The following is a 20,081-nucleotide window of genomic DNA, read 5'->3' on the forward strand; positions in this document are numbered from 1 at the left end:
TGTGTAAGAGACTATATTTCTAACTGCTGATTTTTAAATCTAATGAAATAGTAATTCTGTAGAAAAACTTAATTACCAAAATGGATTCACAAAGAAATTAAAAGCCTGAATAAACATATAACTATTAAAGGAATAGTAATCAAAGTGACACCTTTCAAATGACATCAGGCCCAGATTTTTTTAGGTACATATTATCGGCACTTCAAGGAATAGAGGAAAAGCAACCCAGGTCCTTATATGAGATTAATGTAACTTTTAAATAAAATCCCAATAAGGACAGACCAAGAAAAAAAGTATATATATCAATTTCACTTATGAATAGAGATGAAAAATATATTGTAAAAACTCACAAATCAATTTTTTAAATCGATAGCTATTTTTAAAAAATAGAGACTAGGGCTTCCCTGGTGGCGCAGTGGTTGAGAATCCGCCTGTCAGTGCAGGGGACACGGGTTCGAGCCCTGGTCCGGGAAGATCCCACATGCCGTGGAGCAACAAAGCCCGTGCGCCACAACTGCTGAGCCTGCGCTCTAGAGCCTGTGAGCCACAACTACTGAGCCCGTGTGCCACAACTGTAGCCCGCATGCCTAGAGCCTGTGCTCCGCGACAGACAGAAGCCACCAAAATGAGAAGCCCACACACAGCAATGAAGACCCAATGCAGCCAAAAAATAAATAAATAAATTTAATAAAATAAATTAAATAAAAAATAGAGACTAAATAATATTTATAATAATATTTATTATTTAAGTCTCTAAATAATAGACTTAATATTTATTAATATTTTAATAATCCCAGGATTGTATGATTCAATACCAGAAAGATTAATATGAAATTAACAGATTAATGGTTTTTAAATAAAAACTATGATCATCTCAGATGCCAAGAAAATTATTTCAATACAGTCTAATACTCATTACAAAACCAAATCAGAAGTAGAAGGGAATTTTCTGTAACTTGATTAAGGGGATTGACAAAAACCCTATAGCAAGCATCATATGTAATGATCAAACTTTCAAAAGTATTCTCAGTAATTTCAAGAGCAAGACACGGATATCTACCAACCATATTTCTGTTCAGCGCTGTAGTGGAGGACCTACATTTCAATAAGAGAAAACAGAAATGAGAGTTATATGTATTGGAGAGAAAAGACTGAACTGTCTGTAATTGAAGGCAATATAATTGTCTACAGAGAAATTCCAAGAGAACCAACAAACTTTGAATTAAGGAGGCTTCAGCAAAGTTACAAAAGAAACATCAATAGTGTTCCTATAAGTAACTGGTTACAAAATGTTATTTACAACAGCAATGAAAACTAATACCTATGAGTAATCTTCATGGAGAAAATTATAAAAATAAAGAGATACGACTACATTTATAGAAAGGAAGACCCAGTGCAACTTCTCCCCAAATGTGTCCATAAATTCAGTGTATTTTAAATCAAATCCAAACAGGCTTTTTGAGGGAACTTGAATAGTTGATCTTAAAGTTTTTATGGAAAAGCAAAAAGCCAGGAGTAACTAAGCCAAGAGTAACTTCTTCCTCCTAAGAAGGAACAGTTGCCCTATCAGATATAGATATTAAGACCTATAAAGCTCTAATAATTAAAACAGTAAGTATTAGTACAGGTATAAAGAAGAAAAAAGAACTAGGACTAGACAAAGTGAAAAGACAAGCCACAAAGTAGGAGAAAGATATTCACCATCTCCAGAACTGAGGAAGATTAGTATTTTGAATATACCGTTGACAAAAAGACAACCAAATGGAAAACTGGAAAGATGGTATGAACAGGTAATTTACAGATGTAGAAACCTGAATAGCTAATGAGCTTATAAAAGATGCTAAATGTCACTAGTAGCCAAAGAAATTAAAATGAGATAATCACTTCACATTTGTCAAATTGACCAAACTTAAATATCCTAACAATAAATGAAATGTATTGGCAAAAGTGTGGGGAAAGGAGAACTTGAACACACCGCTGGTTGAAGTATAAATTGATACAGCCACTTTGCAGAGTAATTTTATAATAAAGAGTGAAGTTAAAACTTCTAAGATGTGGGCCCTAGAGAATCACACATATGCACAAGGAAATATATGACTCATTGTAACTTAGGTGTTTGCAAGTGAAAGTTTGGAAACGACCTAAATGTTCATAAGCAGGAGACTGGGTGGGTGGTAAATTTATACCCTCGCGTTCTATAAAGCACTGAAAATGGATGACTTAGGATGGGGGTTGGCAAATTACTTACTATTTCTGTAAATGAGTTTATTGGCTCACAGCCATGCTCACTCCTTTACGTGTCGTCTGTGGCTGCTTCTGCATGGCAACAGCAGAGATAAGTAGTCGGGACGAGGACTGTATGACCACAAAGCCTAAAATAATTTACTGACCCTTAACAGAAATTTGCCAACCCCTAAACTAGAGCTACACGTATCAAGTTGTGTAAATGTCAAACATAATATATGAGAGAGGGCTTATTGCAGAATAATGTGTGTAGAGTTTGAAAACATGCAAAATACCTTGATATTTAGATGCCTCTATATGTATAATAGTGTAAAACATGCATTAGAATCAGCAACACCGAATACATGGTAGTGCTTTCCATAGTGGAGGGAGCTTATAGAGGGGCTTCAACAGTTTTGATAATATTCTATTTCTTTAAGAAATGTGGAACAAGTAAAAATGTTAGGATTTGATAAGTAACTGGATCGTGAGACATGAATGTTGTATTAACTGTACCTTTTTGAACTTTAAAAAATACTCCACAATTTGAAAATTGGATATTTTGATCTGATGTGTTAATAATCACAAATTAGTAAGAATTTAATTAATGAGAATGCTCTTAATATTTTGTTTTTTAGTAAAGATTTTTTAAGCATTTTGTGTTAAAGTAACAGAAATGGAAGATTTCATACTTCAGTTTAATTTTTCCAGAGCATTGTTTTGCTTTTAAATTTTTATATTATGAAAAGTTTCAAATGTGCAGAAAGGAATATTGTTTGTATGTACGATTTATTGACAGAAAGGCACATAAGGATAACTAAGAAGAGTAGCCTGAGCCTTTTTAGGTTTAGAATAATAATCAGGAAGGCTGAGGCCTGAGCTAAGAGGCGTAGTAAAAGCTAAGGACAATAAAAGGCCCTTTGTTCACAAAACAAAGACAACAAAGAAATATTTGACCCAATGCATGATGTAAATGGTGTAATTTTAAAAATAACCGAAGAAAAGCAGGACTAGAAAATATATATTATCGAAGAAAGAATACAATTGATAGTCCCACCTCTTACTAACTAGCTGTGTAACCTTGCAGGGGTCATTTTAACTTGTCAGGCCCTCATTTTCTTAAGGATAGTGTGATGCAGTTAGTTTAAATGATCAAACTAGTCCCCTCCCACCTGTGATTCAATGTCTTGTTGACTTCTGTTTTCAATCCATTGTTTCTGTCAAAAAAAATTATCACCCAACATAAAAAATAAATGTGGAATAAGGGACTTAAAGCTCAAGGTAGATGAAAAGTTCATAAACAGCACCTATTTCTTCAAGCCAGGAGTTCCTGTCTTCACTCTAAGCTGAACGCCTCAGGGTCTTCAAACAGGCCAGTCTTTTACTTGCCTCAGTCTTTGTACCTCCTGTTTCTTTCTTGTATTCGCTCCAACTTTAGGTTCGCTCCTGTGGCTCACGGTTGCTGCTTTTTCCAGGAAGTGTTCCTGGAGTAGTTTAGGCAAATGGATGGATGGTGGAGCCTCTCGGTGAATTAGCCAACACCGGAGAAAAGCAGGCTTTGTTGAGGAAATTGGTGTGTTTTATTTTGGACAGGAAATCTGATCAAGTGTCAGTGGGACATTCAAATAGAGATAAAGTAGTAGCTTCTTGAGCACACAGATCTGGAGATTAGGAGCGAGATCTAGGTTGAGAGTATAGATTTGGTATATAGTTTGGTTATCAGCTTATACGTGGTAATTAAAGAGGAGAGTGTAGATTGGAAAGAGAAGAAAGCATCAAACCAAATCCTGAAGAAAATCAGCATTTGAGGGAGAAGGAGAAGAGAAGGAGAGAAGAAGAAGATAGAAGAGTAGCCAGTGAGATTGGAGGAGAACTAGAAAAATATGACCCCATGGAAGCCAAGCATATCGAGTAGGATGAGGACTATGGAGAGTGCTCACTGGATTTAACAACAGATGAGTCATCGGTGGTCTTGGCAAAACACTTCCCGTGGATTGGTGACCCAGAACACCACTGGTTGAGGCGGGTTGAGGGGAGGATTGGAAACAGTGAATGTAGCCAGTTGCAGGCACTTCCTAGGACTACAGAAAAGAGCGACATCCCTCAGTATTGTATTGTTTATCCACAGGGACCTCTTCTTTAGCCATTATTTCTTTATATGTGGGAAAGTGACAGCCATACTTTACCTTTTTATATTTCTGCTTTTATCCTGACCTCAGGACCACAGATATAACATTGCTATCCACCAACATAAATACCTCATGGCATAAAATGGTTAAGAAAGCTAAATGAAGCTTTGCTACTCTATCCTGGGGCTTGTGCAGTAACGCCTCACATGCAGTGAGTTCTCAGCACGTGTTTTTTGAATTGAAATCTTCCATTTCTGTAATAGCATCACCTGCACCTTTAGGTAGAACTTGAATTTAATGTGGTGCTTTGTGTGTGTGCTTGTTTTTCGAGTAGCTGATGGATTTACAACTGAGCGACAGTAACTTTCGTCGACACATCCTGTTGCAGTATCTCATTTTATTCCAGTATCTCAAGGGGCAGGTCAAATTTAAAAGGTAAGTTAATATGGGGAGTAAATGGTTTATAAACAGCAGCAAAGAGAATGATTGCTTACTGATGTATATTTTTATGTAGCGCGCTCATTTTGTGTGGAAGGGTCACCTCCCTCAAACATTTCATTTGCAGCAATATTAGATAATCAGGGGCTTTTGTTAGCTTAACAAGATGCTAAGGTATTTGTTTTAGAGAAAAGGCATTGACTATATCTGCTGCCAGTGTCTTTCTTGCTGAGCACCTGGCATCCTGGGAGTTCTCAGTTGTCTTGGTGGGTGGAGGTCTTTGCTCCTGATTTCCGTCATTCCTCACCTCACTCAGACCTTCTCCAAACCTGATTTGCAAACTCAGCCAATAATACTTCTTTCTCCAGGTGTGGGACTATCTAGGACATTAGAACTGAAAAAAATTAAGTAAAGCTTTGAAGCACGGAGGAGTTCTAGTTTCTTTGGGGTTTCAGAAAGCCTAATGAGGACTTCCGCTGTCAGTCTGAATACCTCCACCTGTAGGGCGGACTAGTCCCTCTTGTCCCACCCAAACTGAAGCAGAGCTCCCTGTTGCTGGCTGGTATCGGAAGTTTGCAGAGCAGTGTTGTATTAGTTGTAAAGAATGTGGCTTCCTACCTGCTGGTTTCATCACCCACTAGCTGCAGTTCAGCTTTCAGACTTGTAATTTTAAGATAACACATAGCAAGCACTCAAAAATGTTATTTGTTATCCTTCTATCTGTTGTGGAGGTTTGGTATAGCATAGTAGAAATTGGAGGCAGACCTGGGTTTGAATTCAAGCTTTATGGCTTGAGCCTCTGTAGTCTGTTTAATATATGCACATGTCCTTGTTTTGAGAATTAAATGAATAATGTATGTAAAGTCTTTAGATCCTGGCACATGGCAGTCTATCAGTATTCGTTGGATGGCTGTAAACTATAGAGCACCTAGTCCATAGTGAGAGCTGAATTAATGGCAGCTATTAACAATTTGGGTCTGCCTTCAGCCTTCTCTAGTGTTTTGGGGGTTTTATTCATCATATCTTGAATGCGTTTTAAAGGAACGTAGTGTGACGTATTTGAATGTGCATCTTGGAGAGAAGTATGATAACATTTTCTCTGAGGCTGTCATCCCACACTGAACTCCTTATTTTAGGGAGCGTTCATTGCTTTGTTCAGTGCTTCTTCAAGACAGTCCATAAACCTTAAAATTGAACATACATTCTTGTAACTCAAGCATGCTTTTATTGCTTTGTTTCCTAGTTCAAACTATGTTTTAACTGATGAGCAATCACTCTGGATTGAAGATACTACAAAATCAGTTTATCAAGTAAGTTCATCACGCAACAAACCCATGATTGAACAAAATGAAAATTTAGAATTTTCTTTGTTTCAGCCCCAAATAGGAAAATAAGGATAAAGTTAAGCTCAGGTACAAGACCACAAACACTTCTTGGTTCTCTGCCTACAAACCACTCCTATGATGCAGAAAGTTGTTGAAAGCTTAGTATATTCTTTCTAATCACAGCTACTATCTGAAAACCCCCCTGATGGAGAAAGATTTTCAAAGATGGTAGAGGTATGTGTTCTATATTTACATAGTCTTCTTAGCACCCAGTAGAGTTTCAAAGTCTTCATTATGGAAATGTAATTTCTTTGTTTTTCCCAGCATATATTAAACACTGAAGAAAACTGGAACTCATGGAAAAATGAAGGCTGCCCAAGTTTTGTGAAAGAAAGGTAAATATATACTCATCTCAAGCAATATGAGAAAGGCTTTCAGAATACAGTTTGGTATGATTATTTTACATCATGTACAGATATGTGTAAATGTATTTCATATAAAAAATGTAAATTGTATTCCATAAAAATTACAACCACTTTGATATACTTCTATTTGACATTTTTATCTCAAATTTCTTGTCATTAACTTCTCAGAACAAACTGATCTGTTATTAATTATTGGGAAAAAAATGCTGTGTACCCACTCCTTGTAATTTGTCCCCCTGGTGTGGCATTTTTGTCTTCTCTCTGATGAGTGTAATAATAATGAAGCTTTCATATGAAGCTTTTTTAGGAAGAAAACAATAACTAAATTTTCTTTTACATTAAACATTTGAAATTCCAGTATGTTTTGTTTACCACAGAACATCAGATACCAAGCCGACAAGAGTAGTACGGAAGAGAACGGCTCCAGAGGACTTCCTAGGGAAAGGACCCAACAAAAAAATTCTGATGGGCAAGTAGGTTAACCTGTCTCATAGGTGGGATGTTATCACAGAGGCTTTTATATTGTGAAAATATTACTATAAGAACTCCCAAGGTTTTGTGTTTTTCCAGTTTTTTGTGTGTTTGGTATGTACACAGATGACTAAAGCAAAACACACCCTATCAATCTGTAGGGTCCATCATGGATTCATGCAACGAGACAAAACTTACATTTTTTGTCTCCTGCTTCCAAAATCCATGGCTCTAGGTTCTGCCATTTTTTCCATGTCACAGACAACACAATTGCTGTTAGATTGATCCAGCTTACTTCTAGTTGTTGCACGGTACTATAATCCTTTCATTTCTTTTACCTTCTAGTTAACTATTCATTGCGTTATACTGCATTTGAATATTTTTAGAAAAAAGTAATGGTTATCACTATCATTAAAGGGAGCTCAGCTCAGCGCTGTGACGACCTAGATGGGTGGGATGGGGTGGGGCGGGGGGAGAGCCAAGAGGGAGGGGATATAGGTATACATATATGATTCACTTCATTGTACAGCAGAAACTAACACAACATTGTAAAGCAATTTTACTCCAATAAAAAAAAAAGGAAAAAAAATCATTATCATTAAATATATGCTCATATAGAAAATTTGCTAAATACCAAAAATGAGTAAAACTCATCACCACCCCAAAATCCACTATTTAAGTATTTTTATAGTTTAAAGGTAGAAGAGAACGGTGTCCATAAAAAAATGTATTTATTTTTGTGTCTGTCTATTTTGCAGTGAGGAGTTAACAAGGCTTTGGAATCTCTGTCCTGATAATATGGAAGCCTGTAAATCAGAGACAAGGCAGGTTTAAAATGTTTCATGTGAAGTATTGCTTTTCTCAAATGTTAACTAGAGTAGAATTTTGTCAGCTATAAGCAGAGCTCAAAAGAAATTTTAAAGTTTACTGTGGTTGACTTTGGCCCAGCAGAATATAGCTTTCCATAAAACACCTAGAAGTACTGATAAAATAATTGTAGAAATCACAAGAAATAAAGATTCACAAAAGAAGGGGGAACTAAAGATCAAAGTAAGAACTAATGCCGCGGTTGCTTCTAGCTGGGGAGCAGTGCAGGTGATTCCCACATTGGGGAACCAGAGAACTTGGGTTTTAACGGCCACAAAAGGACAGAAAGTAAAGCCTAAGGGCTGTACAAATATGTAACTGAGTTTCCCCCAAGTAAAGCTGAGGCCCTCAGTGCACACTATCTGTAAAAGAAGGGCATGGCGGGAGGAGGAGGGACTTGCTCACTGGCACAGGAAGCAAGGAGCTCGTCCATTTCCACCTGAGATATGGGCGAAAAGAAAAAAAGTATTCCCTGAGAAATTATAACCACAGGTCTGCTGTCATGCAGTCTTAGAGTTTATATTTATACTACCAGCAGTGTAAAGGAACGACCCCCAAGCTAAGAGGGTGAACTAAAAAGTCCCAGGCTGATGATAGAAAGCTTGTGGCGGGGTAGGGTGACCACACCTTCAACCTAAGCCACACAAGGATTCTACAGGTAAGTCTGAAGATAAACTCACCATCCAAACTTAAGAAAACAATCTACCATGACTAAGAATCAGCAGACAGAAGCAACTAAAAGGAACATGGCACTCTCAAAAAGGACCAGGCAAATTAGAAAAAACAAGTACTTCTTGTGGCAATAAGAAAATATAGCCGTTTTGTACAACACAGGGAATATAGCCAATATTCTGTAATAACTGTAAATGGAAAATAATCTTTAAAATTGTATAAAAAATTTTTTTAAAGATATGATAAATGTTTAAAAAAATATATAGTCACTGAAATTACAAATTTAATAGGCTGTCTTCAGAGAGCCCATTTTTCTCGTTTTAGTCAAAGATGTCTTCTGATAAGATTCTTGGGTCTTATTTGCTTGACTGCATCAAATTTTATTTCTACATACAAATGCAAGAAAGGTGCAATTAAAAACCAATCATGCTACCATGGTAACAATCTAAACTAAGCTCAACGTTAAATTCATATGGTCTGGTTATTAGATTTGGTTTAATTCTGGTTTTAACAATAAATATCCATGGATGTTGACATGGCATGAACATTTCCTGCTTGCTGGTAAAATTTAAATGCTCTTAAACCCCTGGCTACCCTCTGTGACCAGCAGCACCGTCATATGTGACAGTATGCAGCGCAGTGTGTGTTACATTATAGACTAGTATATAAAATGGTGTAGTACCACACTGCCCTCTTCATTGTCCCTTTTGGGAATTTTAGTTTTGAGTCACCTCCTTAAAAATCTGAGTTCCTAAGTAATCTAAGTGAAAAATCAGTGTGGGTAATGCTGGAATCTTTATTGCCACCATTGTATGAGCATTAAGAACACACATGATCCTCACTAGTTATTTTTTTAATGCCCAGGGAATATATGCCAACTTTGGAGGAATTCTTTGAAGAAGCCATTGAACAGGCAGACCCTGAAAACATGGTTGAAAATGAATACAAGTAAGTAATGTTTCTCATGAACTAATTTCCCTAATACCTCTTAAGAATTGTATGTATACTAGAATGCTTATCAAGGCAGACAGTTGAGAGCATAGTACTTTTCCTTTTAGCTGAGTTTATGTGCCAGCTTCACATTACTGCACGTCTTGATTTCAGTGACCATTCCCATCGACTAACAAGCATGACTTAGAGTCACGCTTGTGTCAGAAAAGTAGAAAAATCCCCCTTGAGCCCACCTCTATCACCTCTTTTCTCTGTTCCCCTTCAAATCACAGTATGTCCAACAGTGTTTGATAATTACTGCCTTCATTTCCTCAGCTCCTTTTCTCTGGTCAGCCCATGCCTGCTGGGCTGTCTCCTCCTCATCACTCCACTGAAATAGCTCTGATCATTTTTTGACCTTTCGGCAGCATTCTCCAGTTGATCTCTCCCTGCTTAGATAATGTTTTCTTCCCTTGACACCCATCTAACTGCACTCTCCTCCTGTTTTTCCCTTTGCCTCACCATCTCAGTCTCCGTTGCTGGCTCTCCATCTAACTCAAATTTTGTAGTAACTTCAGGATTTAGTCTTAGCTGTATCTTCCAGGTGACACCACACAGCCCCATGGTTTTAAATAGGCATTACAGCATCGTGATCCGAGGGCAAGGGTCCTCTCATCAGCCTGCCTAGGTCAGTCCTGGGACTCTACCACTTACTGGCTAGGCTTCTAAGGGCTAATTTAAACCCTTCTTTGCTTTGTTCCGTTATCTGTTAAATAGTAATAGTACCCATTTCACAGGGTTATTCTGAGCGTTAAATAAGATGGTTCACGTTGAACCATGCACTGCCTAGCGGTAGTTTTTCAGGTGCCAAGACTGTCTCAGAGGTAATGAGGCTCATTTATGAGCAGTGACTAATAAACTAGATTGCTACTCTAAGAACTTGTGGGGACTTCCAAGTCACTTACAAAAACTCTTAGGTGCAACAAATCTGTGCTCTGCATTCTCTGTAGCTTGCCTGTTTCCAAAACATTATCTTTATAGAGTTTCTCAGGTTTTTCTTACCTTACTATGTACCACCTATTATTAAGGAACAGTTCGTGGATTCTGTTCTTGGTATCACTGCGTATGGTGTTGGCTACTGGATGTGTCCCTTTTAGTTTTGGAGTAATTTTTATTTACTGAGGTTGATATTCAGCAAATTAAAGTTTAGATGTTACATAAATTTTTTAAAAAACAGATTAATTAAATTAACATGATGAAAACTGTTGGGTTTATAAAATATTCTGAAACTCACACTTGCAGATGGCATTGCCAGTTTGGATATCAAGTCAACTGAACATAGTGAACCATGAGTAGTTTTCTAAATGACCAGGGGGATGATTTGTCCTGCGCACATAGCATCTGGCCAGTCCTGGACACATACTAATTGACTTTTAGCTTAAAATGTATGTAAACTTTTTAAATTTAAAAACTGCTGCATATGAACCTGCTTCTTTGGATTCTGTTGGTTTCCATTTATAAGTGAACGGCATACTGAGAGGTTCTTTAGGGCTATGATCAGAATGAGAAGAATGGTGCCTTCAGCTACTGACCTGGGAGTATAGAATTTTGCCTGGTGAACTACATTAACTAGAAGGGAATATAGAAATAAATAAGTATAAATTACAAGACTGACATCTCTTTTTATAGGGCTGTGAACAATTCTAATTATGGTTGGAGAGCCCTGAGACTGTTAGCACGGAGAAGCCCTCACTTCTTTCAGCCAACCAACCAGCAGTTTAAAAGTTTGCCAGAATATCTCGAAAACATGGTAATAAAGCTAGCCAAGGAATTACCAGTAAGTAACACAGATCAATTTTTACGTCCCTTAGTTTGCGTTACCTTCTTTTTTTAAACTGCTATTGCTGTTTGAGCTAAGAGCTGAATTTAGCCTTTATCATGTGGAAAAAAAAAAAATCCATAAACCCCCTTGTTTTAGAATGAGGAAAAAAATGCATTTGAGTATACATTTATAGGAAGTACATAAATTGATAAAGTAACTTTATATACTGTATAAAAAATTAACTTAATTATTATACTTTGATTAAACTTATTTTTTTGTTTGCCAATGCATTATATTTTATCAAAGGTAGGGCCCATGGGGTAGTGGTAGGCAGCTTGGCCTATCTTTCTACTCTTTTCTCTTTTCCAGTACAATATGGTAATAACTATACTGTATGCATAAATCTGAATTAAATTACTCAAAAAAAAAATGTTAAGGACATGGTTGCTCCCCGAGTCTTCCCTACACCATTGTTACCATATGCTGAGTACTTGCAAGTCATCTTACCATACTTCTTACTGGCTCCCTTCTTCCCAGGTTGGAGTAAGAGTCTTTCCAACCTTCAGTCTTCCCCGCCCCTCCTTCTCCAGGTTAACATTGTCCCACTGTGATCCTTACCTGACATTCACATTTAACACTCTCAAGGGTAAAGTTCTGGGCCCCGTAATTGGAATCTCATACCTAAACAGAAAGTATCCCCAGTTATCTGATTTTAGAGGTTGGCATTCTTTTAAAACATTCTTTTACTCATTTTAGCCTCCTTCTGAAGAAATAAAAACAGGTGAGGATGAAGATGAGGAAGATAATGATGCTTTACTGAAGGAAAATGAAAGTAAGAATTGAATTTTCTTGGCTATTTTACAAAATTGGAAAAGATTGGGGTTCTTTGTTGAGAGGTACGTTATTTGATCTACTTCTCAACTTCTACCATTTTTCCCAGCTGTTTCTTATAGTGAGGAATCTAAAACATTGCTTGATAATAACTTTTAAAATAGTACCTTTTATACAGTAAAATTTGGAAGTTTGGGAAGAAAAGTACTTACATACATTTGAAGGCAACTCATACCTCTGTTAATTCTTGGGGTTTAGGTTGGGGGCCGCTGGTTTCAGAAGCCTTCCTAATTATAATAGAGGTAACAGCTTTAGCTTTGATTGAGTCCCTAATGATCATAAGAATGGTAATTCAACCCGCAGAAAGTATAAAAAGGAACTGTTTTACTTTTAAAATAAAGCTTATTAAAGGTGACTAATATCTCAGTGGCCCCATATTCCGTTTTATATTTTGAATCGTATACATCCTCGTACCTTGTTCATAATTTATGTTTCCTGTGTTTTCTAGGTCCTGATGTTCGGCGAGACAAACCTGTAACAGGGGACCAAATAGAGGTATTTGCCAACAAACTGGGTGAACAATGGAAGATTCTGGCCCCCTACTTGGAAATGAAAGACTCAGAAATTAGACAGATTGAGTGTGACAGTGAAGACATGAAGATGAGAGCTAAGCAGCTGCTAGTCGCCTGGCAGGATCAGGAGGGAGTGCACGCGACACCCGAGAACCTGATCAATGCACTCAACAAGTCTGGGTTAAGTGACCTTGCAGAAAGTCTAACTAATGACAATGAGACAAATAGTTAGCTTTTTTTTTTTATTATTAAAACTGTGATAAGCTTTTGTTACCAAGCAGCATTTGATAAGAGGTCCACTGGTTTTGGTAAACAATAAACATTTTTATAACAGTTGTACAGTTGGCTGGTGCTCCAAGAACAACAGAATGCATGGTGGCTCTTGATGACTGACCTCAGGGTCTGGGGGGACAAGGGGGTAGGTTGGGGAAATGGCCAAAGTAAAGTGACCTCAAGGTCACATAATATTTTTGTTAATTAAACATTTATAATAAAGTCAGTAAGCAATATTTAGGGGCATGGTGTTTCCTAAGATACACTATGCCAAACTGGTTTCCCGCATTCCATTAGTAGTTACAGAATTTAACTTGCTATCCTGAACATCCCACAGTAATACTTTCTGAAACCATATGACTGCTCTAGTCTCATCTATGCTTTAAAGCAGAGGATCAGCAAACAACAATGGCCTGTTTGTCACCTCTTTTTATAAGTAAAATTTTAATGGTACACAGCCATGCTGGTTCTTTTAAGTACTGTCCTATGGCTCCTTTCATGCTACAACAGCAAAGTTACATAGTTGCAACAAAGACTTATGGCCTGCAAAGCTTAAAACATATTTTTAAAATACCTGGCCCATGGCAGAAAATATTCTCCAACCCCCAACTTTAAAAGAAATGGGGTGAAGTCTAAAACGTAGTTCTTTTAGCCTTACAGAACTTATTTTAAGCTCTCAAGTCATTAAAATAGGGATACATACCTCAGGGATTGTTGTGAAGTTCAAATGAGATGTATGTGAAAGCATCCTACAAACAGCAAAGCACTATGTAGTCATGGCTGGAGACAGTTTCCATTACCCTTTAGGGTGCTAAGGTCATTGTTTGAATCCTAAAAATATTCTTGCTGGGGCTTCACCTCACTCTCTAGGTCCAACAGTGACCCAGCACAGCTCTAATATCAAAAGGGCCTCAGTGCGAGGGGCACAGCACATAAGGCACGCTCAGGAATCAATCAAGACATTTTCTTGCTTATTCTCTCTTTTCAAAGATCTTATATGAAAGGTTGAATTCTAAAATAGCCTTAATAGCTTAAAACAACACTAGTGTAAGTCCAATTTCTTATACTTTATAATGCTTTTTGGGATCAAATAAAATGAAGTGTTTTGTAATGACAAGGAATTATAATTTAAAATGCTAATTCCATACAAGGCTTATATACTATACTTTGTTCTAACCCTACCTGATCTAGTAGCTACAGCATCCTCCAAATCGTAAAATCTGAATTGTAATTCCTAAATTGGTGTCCTCAAAATTGTTCAGAACAAAATAAGATAGTGAATAAAAAAACTTCACAAATTTACAAGCATCACACCAATATATAAAAGAATCATTACAATTCTTATGGTCTCATCCTCCCTATTCTATTCTGCACCCCCTCCAAAGCAAAAGGAGTACTGATTGCCAATTATTAAAGCTTAGCTGAAGAACCTATTTACAAATAAATTTTCCTGAAATGCTTATTTTATCCCCTAGTGTTCTTAGATTATATTACATTGTTCAAACTTGAGAGGAAATGGCCATTATCCTCTAAGAATCTAATAGGTATCGCTACTATGCTCTGCAGAGCATTAAAACAGCATAAGCAAAGATGAGATTTCACGATAATCCCCAAAACTTTATTATAAATATCTAACTCAAAGGAAATCAGACAAGTTAGCTGATATTCTATCCTTTCGCAACCAAGCAAGGCTCCTAAAACAAAAATGAATTGACTAGAGTGTATTAAAATGGAAGAAACATACCATATATATTGAAATATCTCATACTTTGGTATTTCTACCATCACTTTAAAAATCGTTGGTATTAAATTTTGATAGGCATTAAGAATTTGGGAGTTGACAGGGGAGTAGAAATAAACATCCAACTGAGCCAAGGAACAGATCTGATAACATGGTTGCATTCAGCATCCAAAGAACTCCATTACTTTTACAACTCTATTTCTTTTTAAACAGAATATTATGCTAGCAGGCAAAGACGACAGTATTTCTAAATGGATGCTTAAGAGCATAGTTAAACTAACCACCTGCAGAAACTGTAATAGTAGTAAACATATCTGAACTTCAGCCAAGCTCCAACACTCAACAGACAAAAGACTTGAGGTCAAACGCTGTTAGTCCCTCTTTGTTTTTGTTTTTTTTTATTAAATATCCTAATTTTCTAAAAATAAGCAACCGGAGCTTGTCAACATTATTTTTAAGGTTGATTACTACAAAACCATTGCAAAGTTAAATGTACAAACCTAGTACATCAGAGACACAGTAATAAATGTATAATCAAATGTACTATTATTGATCACAATTTATTTTAAAGTCATGAAAAGCCAGCAACAGTCAGGCTGGACAAATACTTGATTGTACCCATGTTTCCATGGGATGGGGACAGCAGCACTGAGTTACACAATGAGATCAACACTTAACTTCCTTTCCACCGTCCTGGCAAAATTTTTGTTAGATAATGCAAAGGATGGGCAGCTACTGAATCACTGGTGGTTTGAACCATGCAAAAACAACAAATAATAGAGTAATAGGTGTGCAATAAACATCTGATTGCTGAATCTTGGGCTGAAAAAGACAGGAAGAAAAATTATCACAGAAGGTAATCGTTGAAAGGCATTTCAACTCATAATTTTTAAAAATTAATCCAAGAAATAAGCTTTTTAAAAATGTCTTCCTGTCACCTTTATACAGGGCAGCACAGTCCAAAGGCAATTTTCTCTTTTCTGTTATTTTTTAGGTCGATAACACAGAGTGGTCTGCTTCTGCCCTCTTTTGTTCTACATGAGGGGAAACATGTAAAACCACCTAAAAAATCTTCCTTTAAAGCTCTGGGTTATAGAAATGATCAACAAACAACATTTATTTCACACCTAAGCATAAATAGCTAAAATGAAGATTACTGTTCACTTTCCTCTTCCATTATTTCAATTCTGCGAGGCCCATAGAGTAGAACATAAGCTATATGCCAGTCTCCACCACCAGAAAGCCTCAAGATATCCTCTGGTGTCACGATGCTGACCTTATCATCATCAAACTTAATCCATTCATCTAAAGTGCAAAAGAGAAGAATGAAATTAATCTCATATATGATTTTTTCAGAGTTCCATTGCAAAAAAGGTACTGAGTAATTTTATGTACAGTAGTATTCCATCTGCCATACCAACAGTTCTCAAAGTGTGGTCCAGGGACTACTCGGGTTCAAGATCTTTTCAGGGGTTCCATGAAGGTTACAACAATTTTCATAACACTCCTAAAGCATTATTTCCCTTTTCCCCCTCATTCTGTGAAGTGTGCTTTGGAATTCTCCAGAGGTTACACAATGTGTGATAAAGCAGCAGATTGAAGGCAGAAACGGGAGAATCCAGCTGTCTCCTATTAAGCCTAACAAAACAGACTTAGAAAAATGTAAATCAATATCATTTTTTGCCTTTGTTTTGGAAAAGATTGTAATTTTTATTTTGAAAATGTTATTTATGTTAATATGTAATGACTTCATTCCTGTCAGCTTTAAATGACTTCTCAGTTTTAATTTCTATTATAGTAAATATTGAGATAATCCTCATGAACAGAAGCTCTTTGGGATCCTCAATAATTTAAGAATGCAAAAGGAGTTCTGAGATCAAAAAGTTTGAGAACAAATGTGCTAAAAATCTAAACAACTTATCAAAATAGTATGGAACAATTTAAAAAAACAGAATCTTTACCTTGTTTCCTTTTCACCCATGATACGTAATGACCTGAAGAGCTAGATCTTCCCTGATGTGTTAGCACTGCTTGTAAGTCATAGTATCCACAATTATTGGAGCCAATGTCTAAAGAAAGATGTAAACCCAATAATATTAGAAATGAACAGATATGTGCTTTCTCAAGCTAAGTAACAAGCAAGAACAACTCAAGTTTACCCTAGAGAAGTACTCTGTTAAAATCCAATAAGATACTACTGTCCAATTAAAGGTTCATGAAAGATGTTTTAAGAAGTATGCTATCATTCATAGAACATATATTCACTAAAAAGTGATTTTTTTTACTATGTCATACTAAGGTAAATTATAAGAAACAACTTTTTTTTAAAGCACAGTATCTGAAAAAAACAGATATGTGGAAAGAGTAATTTTACCTTAAAAAAAAAAAAAACCCTACACACAGTAAAACTCAACTGAAATGAAGATTTCACTTACCATCAGCAAAAGAAAAGGGTTCATACTTAACTTCTTTTGGGGGACTACTCTTTTTGTCACTCTGAGGAGAAAAAAATTTTAATTTTAAGTTTTCATGATATTGGAAATAAAATTTATATTCTCAATGAGTATCCATCTCCACAAATATTTACTGATTTACTGTCTATAATGCAAATCACCAAGGCAAGACAAAGAAAAAATATGATCTGCCTTACAAATTGCTCAAATGATACAGCTACAGTTAACATAAAACTGTAAACCCAAAAGTCCTACTCTTTAACAGTCTCATATGTCTAGTAGGAGATCCTGATTACAGAACCAACTTCAAACCACTAAACCTAGAGCACACCAGTGAATAAATACAGAGTACAGATAAACACTGCTCTACGGTAGAAAAAGAAAACCCAATTCTGCAACTTTTCTAGAACACTATCAAACCATATAGGTAAAGACAAAACAAAAGAAAACCTGCCTCAAAAAAAAAAGTCGAATTACTGCAATTAATATATCTACTAAGCCACGGCCACCTGCCACTTCAGCCCAAATGAACTGAAACATTTAATTCAGCAAATATTTACCTAAATTAAAAGAGGCATGATTTACAACTTTAGACAAGGATCTTCAATGGGAACTCCCTTGCCTCAACCCATTTCAGTGTGTAATATAAAAACAACTAAGCAGGGGCTTCCCTGGTCACGCAGTGGTTAACAATCTGCCTGCCGATGCAGGGGACACGGGTTCGAGCCCTGGTCCAGGAAGATCCCACATGCCGCGGAGCAACTAAGCCTGTGAGCCACAACTACTGAGCCTGCGCTCTAGAGTCCGCAAGCCACAACTACTGAAGCCCACGCACCTAGAGCCCATGCTCCACAACAAGAGAAGCCACTGCAATGAAGAGTAGCCCCCACTCGCCACAACTAGAGAAAGCCCGTGCACAGCAACAAAGACCCAACACATCCAAAAATAAATAAATAAAATACAAATTAAAAAAAAAAATTTATTTAGGCATATGGACACTAAGTTCTTGAAGACTGTAATGATAATGAAGACAACGCAAGCAGTTTAAAAGATAGCTAAAGTGACAAGAAGCCAAAGGATCTTACAACAAAGAAAGGCAATTAGGTCAACCATTTCTTTATATATTTTTAACACCTAGAGCAACCCAAAAAAGGCTATACAAAGAAACACATTAAAAAACATTACACATGGGCTTCCCTGGTGGTGCAATGGTTGGGAATCCGCCTGCCAATGCAGGGGACACGGTTTCGAGCCCTGGTCCGCGAGGATCCCACATGATGTGAAGCAACTAAGCCCATGTGCCACAACTACTGAGCCTACGCTCTAGAGCCCATGAGCCACAACTGCTGAGCCCGTGCACCACAACTACTGAAGCACGCAAGCCGTAGAGCCCATGCTCCACGACAAGAGAGGCCACTGCAGTGAGAAGCCCACGCACCATAGCGAGGAGTGGCCCCTGCTTGCCGCAACTAGGGGGAGCCTGTGTGCAGCAACAAAGACCCAATGCAGCCAAAAATAAAATAAAATAAATTTTTTAAAAAATCAATTCTTCAAAAAAAAATTATACATAACCTAGAATTCTAAAAAACGTTCATGTAACCTACAAGAAGGGAAAACAGAAACAAAAATCAGAACAAACAGCAAAATATAAAATAGATTTAAACACTAACATATTAAGAATTACATGAAATGTAAATGGTCTAAATGTACCAATAAAAAGACAGAGGTTAACATAGGATTAAAAAACATGACCCAACTATATGCTGTCTATAAGAAACTACCTTCAAATATAGCATGGGCAAATTTAAAGTAAAAGAATGGAAAAAGATGTATCATGCAAACATTAACAAAAAGAAAGCAGCAGTGGCAATATGAATATCAGATAAAGTAGACTACAGGACAAAGAAAATGACCACGAACCGAGAGGGACACTGCATAATAATCAAAGAATCACTCCACCAAGAAGACAGAGCAATCCTAAATGTGTATGCACCAAATAACAGTTACAAAACATGAAAAGCAAAAAGCTAACAGAACTGAATGAATGGAGAAACATACAAATCCACAATTTTAGTTGAAGACTTCACCACTCCTCTTTCAACAACTGTTAGAACAAGTAGACTGAAAAACAGCAAGGTTACAGGAAAATGCAACACCATCAACCAACTGGATCTAATCAACATCACATAATACTCCACTCAACAACAGTAAAATACACATTCTTTTCAAGTGCCCATGGAACATTTACCAAGATAGATCACATCCTGAGCCATAAAGCAAACCTCAACAAATTTAAAGGAATTTAAATCACACGAGTGTGTTTTCTCACCACAATCGACTCAAACTAGAATCAGTAACAAAAAGATAACAGGAAATTTTCCAAACACTTGTAAATTAAACAAGACACTTCTAAATGATCCAAGGTCAAAGAGAAGTCTCAAATTTTTAAAAAATACAAGAAACATAATGAAAATGGAAATGCAATACAATTCATAGGACACAATCTGAAAGCACTGCTAAGAGGAAATTTACAACACTAAATGCACACATCAGAAAACAGGAAGTCTGAAATAAAAGATCTAAGTTCCCACACCATAAGGACCTAGAAAACGAGAAGGAAAATAAACCCAAAGCAAGCAGAAAACAGGAAATAATAAAAGTAAAAATCAATAAAACGAGATGCAGAAAAATAGAGAAAAATCAATGAAACGAAATGCTAGTTCTCTGAAAAGAGCAATAAAATTGACAATCCTCTAGCAAGACTGACAAAGAGGAAAAAAAAAAAGACACAAATTAACAATATCAGGAATGAAACAGGGGACAGATATCACTACACACCCTGCAAACATCAGAATAATCATCATCCTAGGAACAACTCTGCACACATAAAATTGACAAGCTAGATGAAA

At 36.7% G+C, this 20,081-nt stretch overlaps 2 protein-coding genes across 4 annotated transcripts in view; one reads left to right on the forward strand and one right to left on the reverse strand.

Moving 5' to 3' along the window:
• Nucleotides 1-13,041, forward strand: part of THOC1 (THO complex 1) — a 40,701-nt gene extending 27,660 nt beyond the window's left edge. For both annotated transcript variants that reach the window (XM_036823214.1, XM_036823215.1), the window contains 10 exons: nt 4,687-4,787; nt 6,034-6,100; nt 6,299-6,349; nt 6,440-6,510; nt 6,918-7,013; nt 7,770-7,835; nt 9,415-9,498; nt 11,170-11,317; nt 12,059-12,134; nt 12,642-13,041. In XM_036823214.1, the coding sequence (XP_036679109.1) occupies nt 4,687-4,787; nt 6,034-6,100; nt 6,299-6,349; nt 6,440-6,510; nt 6,918-7,013; nt 7,770-7,835; nt 9,415-9,498; nt 11,170-11,317; nt 12,059-12,134; nt 12,642-12,937 (1,056 nt within the window). In that variant the 3' untranslated portion in view covers nt 12,938-13,041. The remainder of the gene's footprint in view (nt 1-4,686; nt 4,788-6,033; nt 6,101-6,298; nt 6,350-6,439; nt 6,511-6,917; nt 7,014-7,769; nt 7,836-9,414; nt 9,499-11,169; nt 11,318-12,058; nt 12,135-12,641) is intronic.
• Nucleotides 13,042-15,246: 2,205 nt separating this feature from the next.
• USP14 (ubiquitin specific peptidase 14) overlaps nt 15,247-20,081 on the reverse strand; it is a 45,882-nt gene continuing 41,047 nt past the window's right edge. The window contains exons 14-16 of one of the 2 annotated variants that reach the window (XM_036823216.1): nt 17,155-17,215; nt 16,681-16,788; nt 15,247-16,024 (exon numbers count right to left, since the gene is read on the reverse strand). In XM_036823216.1, coding sequence (XP_036679111.1) covers nt 15,873-16,024; nt 16,681-16,788; nt 17,155-17,215 — 321 coding nt within the window. In that variant the 3' untranslated portion in view covers nt 15,247-15,872. The remainder of the gene's footprint in view (nt 16,025-16,680; nt 16,789-17,154; nt 17,216-20,081) is intronic. The other variant, XM_036823217.1, reaches the window with a different exon arrangement.

Source organism: Balaenoptera musculus, chromosome 14 (genome assembly GCF_009873245.2).
Source record: "Balaenoptera musculus isolate JJ_BM4_2016_0621 chromosome 14, mBalMus1.pri.v3, whole genome shotgun sequence".
Lineage (NCBI taxonomy): Eukaryota > Metazoa > Chordata > Mammalia > Artiodactyla > Balaenopteridae > Balaenoptera > Balaenoptera musculus.